Below are 5,755 nucleotides of genomic sequence, written 5' to 3' on the forward strand. Positions count from 1 at the left end.
CTCAACACACAGGGTGAAAAGAGGAGCTGCAGCAATGCAAACAAATATATAGTCTTTTTTGAAAATTAAACCATGTAAGCCTATTCTGATATAACCCATAAATACCATTTTGAACCTGAAAATGAGCAGAATATGAACTCCTTTAATGAACACACAACATCTGATCAAATAGGTACATAATTGATTCAAAACCTAATGTCTAGACATTTTGAACTGTGTCAAACTGTTAAATTACACAGCAGAATAATATATTCTGGCTTTAACATATGTCTGTGACCAGAGGGATGCACATGCATTGATTAACCAGATAAGGTTGTTTTGGTATTTCTTCATCTAACATTAAAACGTTACACCCTCCAGTATACATACGCATATGTTCATCTGATATGAAATACAAAATCCAGCCTGGTTGCCTTTGTGTTGCCCTTTCAGTGTTTCCATCATGAAACGGGTGTCAACTAAGGCATACAGAGACTCTTGTGGGTTTCTTTGGGAGGAGTCACCCCTGATTCTCCTGACCGGAGTAACTGCAAGAACACAATGTGTTGGACTAGTTTCCCATGGCTGTTAATCTGGCCTTCTGTTTCTTTTACCTGCTGTTTTCAGCCTTTCTTAACATGGAATCTGAACTGATATTTCAGGAGCATTTGAGGACACATCCTTTGCCTCTCTCGCTGAGCTGGTGAGTGACAGCACGCTGAAGGGAGTGAAGGAGATGGGCTTCGAACACATGACTGAGATCCAGCACAAAAGTATTCGTCCCCTGTTGGAGGGAAGGTAATGCTCCTCTCCTGAGCTGGTTGGAACTTTGTAACTGATGTTCCATAATGTCAAACTGGGTTTCATGTATTTTGGCAAGGGCCTTTAGAGGTCTGTTCATTTTTAGAAATAATCGTTGTTAACTTTAGACCAGAAGCCCATTGTGACTGTGTGGGTACTTACAGTGTTTCTGTTTGCTTTGCTTAGGGATGTCCTGGCTGCTGCCAAGACGGGTAGTGGAAAAACCTTGGCCTTCCTCATCCCCTCTATAGAGCTCATCTACAAACTCAAGTTCATGCCCAGGAACGGTAAGACTAACATATACCTCTCTGTCTCTGCTGATTGGGAACGATTGAGATTTCTCTTGCACAGCTACCAGAAGACTTACAGCTTTCAGACAGGTTGCTCACGTCACATCTACGTCTTCCAGCTCAGTTGGAGGCTGCGCAGTAACGCTCAGCATCACCGGGAAAGAGCTTCTAATAGACTTCACTGGTCTCCATCCAGAACAACGGGACCTGTTGGTCCATGTCTTTAACTGTCTATGGAGGGCCCGTCCAATGCTGTTTGCAGCTTTAATCTTAGCTTTTGACACCCCCAGTCTGAGCCTAAACTGTCAATTTTTCTTCAACTCTTTGTAGCCCAATTTAGCCCTTCTGATTTCTCTTTAAATCTCCTTTTGTAAAACGTTTGGCTCCAAGAAATTGCCTCGCTTGAAACTTGAAAACACACTTTTTCTTGTTAAGTAGAACGTTTAAGGTGGTTTATTATGAAACTAGCGAGCTGCATTTTACAATGTCAATGTGGTTTAAAATCATCACTGAAACTCAGGCCAATGGATTTATTTTTTTGCCAGTTCTATATGAAAAAGTAACAAATAGTCAGTCAAATCTTTGTATTGAACAGCCATATCCAATTTGGGTACAACCCTTACCATACATACATACAAATACCATATAGGTTGAGTGGCAGAGTGTTACCAATGTCCTCCTCTTCCTCTCAGGCACCGGTGTGGTGATCCTTTCACCTACACGCGAGTTGGCCATGCAAACCTATGGTGTGATGAAGGAGCTGATGACGCACCATGTGCACACCTTTGGTCTGATCATGGGGGGCAGCAACCGCTCTGCCGAGGCCCAGAGACTGGCCAACGGAGTCAACATCCTGGTGGCCACGCCTGGCCGCCTGCTGGACCACCTCCAGGTAAAAACACTCCTACCAGCAGGACTTTATCTAGATAATGAAATTATAAATCCAGATGTAGCATACTACACATTCATATTAGTAGTCATTACGCTGCATAGAATTTGTTATGATGCATTCATAAAACATACGATCATTGTTTTACTGATTTGTTTCTTTTGCTCCTGCTTGTTGGTAATACTTGGATATGAATATTAAATAAAATACTTTTGTGCCTTCAGAATACCCCTGGGTTTATGTACAAGAACCTGCAGTGTCTGATTATCGATGAGGCCGACCGTATCTTAGAGGTGGGCTTCGAGGAGGAACTCAAGCAGATCATCAAACTGCTGCCAAGTACGTATCTACTGTTGCACAGCCTTTATTTCTCTTTTGATGAGACTGGTGCTGTTAAAGGGATTCTTCAGGAATTTAGTATTGGACTTAAATAAAATTAGGGGGACTTGTAAGTAGAGCTGGGCGATATGGAGAAAATCAAACATCACAGTATTTTTGACCAAATACCTCTATCGCTACCGCAACGATATTGTAGAGTTGACTATTGGTGCTTTCACAAAATATTTACACAATGAGATTTTAGATAAATAATCATCAGTAATGTGATATAATGACTAAGTGGGTAAAGGCAAATTTGTCAACTCAATACTAAGAGGCCGAGATGCAGTATGTTCACTTTTAGTCCATAATATGCTCCTAAAACACTGGATTCTTTCTAATGATGCTTCTCTCCCTGCCTGCTACATGTCCACATTTCAATGTCCAATGTGGTTTCACAGGCTTTCTGTTTGAAGTCTTCAAGATAACCGTTGAAAACAGGGTTTATTTCCTCAAACAGAAAACGATGCACAACTGTCTACACAGGCTATGTTGCACCCTGTAAATGACTAGGTCTAGGACCAAAGCACTTAAACCTCTGATCACCCTGCTCTCTAAATCCCGGTTTCTTGTTCCTGCCACCGTTGTCTCCAGAGAAGAGACAGACCATGCTGTTTTCAGCCACTCAGACCCGCAAGGTGGAGGACTTGGCTCGCATCTCCCTAAAGAAAGAGCCCCTTTACGTTGGCGTGGATGACAACAAAGACAATGCCACTGTCGACGGCCTGGAGCAGGTACTGTCCGCCGAATTTCCGTCCAACCAATGTTCTACTGAAGGGTGGGCTGGCCTTGAAGGTCCTTGGCACACTGAAGTGTTGTAAGGTGATCTCTCGTGTGTTTCAGGGTTACGTGGTGTGCCCGTCGGAGAAGCGCTTCCTGCTGCTCTTCACCTTCCTGAAGAAGAACCGCAAGAAGAAGCTCATGGTCTTCTTCTCTTCCTGTATGTCTGTGAAATTCCACTATGAGCTACTCAACTACATCGATCTGCCTGTCATGGCCATTCATGTAAGACGCGTCACTGCCCGCCGAGCATCATGGAGCTGGACGCAGCAGCTCAGCCTCATCTACGAAGCCTTGAGTTTGTAAAACCCTGTTCCTTGCTCATTGTGACTCCCAGGGCAAGCAGAAGCAGACCAAGCGTACCACCACCTTCTTCCAGTTCTGCAACGCTGACTCGGGCATCCTGCTGTGCACTGACGTGGCCGCCCGAGGCCTGGACATCCCTGAGGTGGACTGGATTGTTCAGTACGACCCCCCAGATGACCCCAAGGTATTGAAACTACTTCTACATAAAACAACGTGATGATTCAAAATCAATTATTTTGACTGATATTGCAATACAATTCACAATATTGGAGGGACTGATCATTTTTGTGACAAGGTTTTCTCATTCACTGAAAATTCATTAGAAATTAAAAGGATTATAGTGGGATTTTTTTGCAAGCATCTGAGATTTTTACTTTAGTCTGTAGTTTAGGATTTGTAGGCTGAGACATCTCTGCTGCACCACAATACTTCATTCAGAATGGTTTGACACATATTTTGCCCTTTAACAAATATTGCGGTCACCAGCCATTTGGATATTGCACTAGTCCTATTGGGATTTCAATAAATATTGTGAAGCTCTACTCGTGAATACTTGATTGCTGGTGAATGTCCCCCTTTGAGTTAAGTCCCAGATTAGGACTGTGTTTAAACCGGCCTCTGCATCCGCAGGAGTACATCCACCGGGTGGGTCGAACAGCCAGAGGCATAAACGGCAGAGGCCACGCGCTGCTCATCCTCCGGCCAGAGGAGCTCGGCTTCCTCCGCTTCCTGAAGCAGGCCAAGGTAACATCACAAACTGTTTGCATATAGATACATAGTTGACTGCTAATTTTACTGTCTCTTCACAATTTACATTTGACAGTAGGTTTTGATATATTTGTCAATGTTGACCCTAACATGCCCCATGTCTTGAAGTGGGAGTGGCCTCTATTCACACACCACCTTTTTATTGTCCAGGTCCCATTGAGCGAGTTTGACTTTTCTTGGAGTAAAATCTCTGATATCCAGTCCCAGGTAGGAAATCTCATTATTAATAGATGTAATAAAGATGTCGCATCAGCTTGTTCTAAAAAAACCAAATGAATTTCAAACTGCCTTGTTTCCCAGCTGGAGAAGCTGATTGAGAAGAACTACTATCTCCACAAGTCAGCCCAAGAGGCCTACAAGTCCTATGTGAGGGCTTATGACTCCCACTCGCTCAAACAGATCTACAGCGTCAACACCCTCAACTTGCCCATGGTGGCGCTGTCCTTTGGCTTCAAAGTTCCTCCCTATGTTGATCTGAGTATCCTTTGCTGTAATTCTCCACACTGTTGGTCTGGATGTGTTGAAAGTCTAGTTGTCTGTTTTTCACCAAGAAAGGTATGCTGAAGAAACCCCTGCGTAGTTCTCCTTAACTCAGCTCTTCCCTCCAGACGTCCACAGCAGTAGAGGTGTGAAGATGCAGAAGCGAGGAGGTGGAGGTGGTTTTGGATACCAGAAGTCCAAGAACCCGCACAAATCCAGAATTTTTAAGCATGTCAACAAAGGAAAGAGTGACCGGAGGCAGTTCTCACGCTGAACCCCTTCCAGTGATCTCTCTTCTGTGGGTTTGAAGAACGTCCTTTTTTCATCCCATGGACTTCCTGCGTTCGACAGGGCGCTGTGTAGTGTATGGCCCATTATGTAGACATAGCTGTCCTCTGGAGTTTCGAAGTATTTTGTAAATGTACACTTGCAACATTGTGGACGATATGTGTTAAAGAGGCCGGTGTATACCACGGCCACTTTCCTACTCACTTTTCTAACATGTCTTCATTTCATCTGACTGGAGAATTAAATCTCTATTGACTTTAAGTTTGCTTCATTTATATAGCTTAGATAAATGAGGTGCTGGTGTACAACGTTGTATTATATCATTACAGCATGAATACATTTCTGCAAAGCTGAAGGGCTCCTACTATGCATTTTGTTAAATTAAACCTCTAGTTGGTGGTGCGGTCACATGTTGAAGTGTCATTTGGCAAGACACTGAACCCAGAGTCTTGCCAAATGAGTGTGTGTGAGAGATCTGTTGAGCAGGTGGCACCTTGTACAGCAGCCTCGGACACAGTGTGTGAATGGTTCCTGTACTATGTAAAAGAGCTTTGAGTAGTAGTCTTAACTAGAAAAGCTTTATATAAGAACAGTCAGTAGAAATTCTATATACTAAATTTCAGTGAGCTTCCCAAGATTTATTCAGTGGATGTGTATGAAAGCTCAGATCCACAAAAGTTGTTCATACATAAGACATGATATAAAATATAAATGAACCATGTTGCTTTGACTTTACACAATGCATGCCGCTGTACATAGCGCAACGCTATGTACAGAACAAATAGAGAGAAACAAA

The 5,755-nt window shown here is 43.2% G+C and overlaps 1 protein-coding gene and 1 non-coding gene across 3 annotated transcripts in view; both read left to right on the plus strand.

Moving 5' to 3' along the window:
• ddx18 (DEAD (Asp-Glu-Ala-Asp) box polypeptide 18) overlaps positions 1 to 5,238 on the plus strand; it is a 7,397-nt gene extending 2,159 nt beyond the window's left edge. For both annotated transcript variants that reach the window (XM_032529359.1, XM_032529360.1), the window contains exons 4-14: positions 642 to 777; positions 967 to 1,067; positions 1,763 to 1,962; positions 2,184 to 2,298; positions 2,932 to 3,071; positions 3,181 to 3,342; positions 3,455 to 3,607; positions 4,054 to 4,167; positions 4,342 to 4,398; positions 4,492 to 4,669; positions 4,800 to 5,238. In XM_032529359.1, the coding sequence (XP_032385250.1) occupies positions 642 to 777; positions 967 to 1,067; positions 1,763 to 1,962; positions 2,184 to 2,298; positions 2,932 to 3,071; positions 3,181 to 3,342; positions 3,455 to 3,607; positions 4,054 to 4,167; positions 4,342 to 4,398; positions 4,492 to 4,669; positions 4,800 to 4,945 (1,502 nt within the window). In that variant the 3' untranslated portion in view covers positions 4,946 to 5,238. The remainder of the gene's footprint in view (positions 1 to 641; positions 778 to 966; positions 1,068 to 1,762; positions 1,963 to 2,183; positions 2,299 to 2,931; positions 3,072 to 3,180; positions 3,343 to 3,454; positions 3,608 to 4,053; positions 4,168 to 4,341; positions 4,399 to 4,491; positions 4,670 to 4,799) is intronic.
• On the plus strand, positions 411 to 541 carry LOC116698472 (small nucleolar RNA SNORA13). The gene has a single exon (XR_004334218.1). It is a non-coding gene; the product is annotated as a small nucleolar RNA SNORA13 (small nucleolar RNA).
• Positions 5,239 to 5,755: the final 517 nt, after the last annotated feature.

Source organism: Etheostoma spectabile, chromosome 11 (genome assembly GCF_008692095.1).
Source record: "Etheostoma spectabile isolate EspeVRDwgs_2016 chromosome 11, UIUC_Espe_1.0, whole genome shotgun sequence".
In the NCBI taxonomy this organism is placed as follows: Eukaryota; Metazoa; Chordata; class Actinopteri; order Perciformes; family Percidae; genus Etheostoma; species Etheostoma spectabile.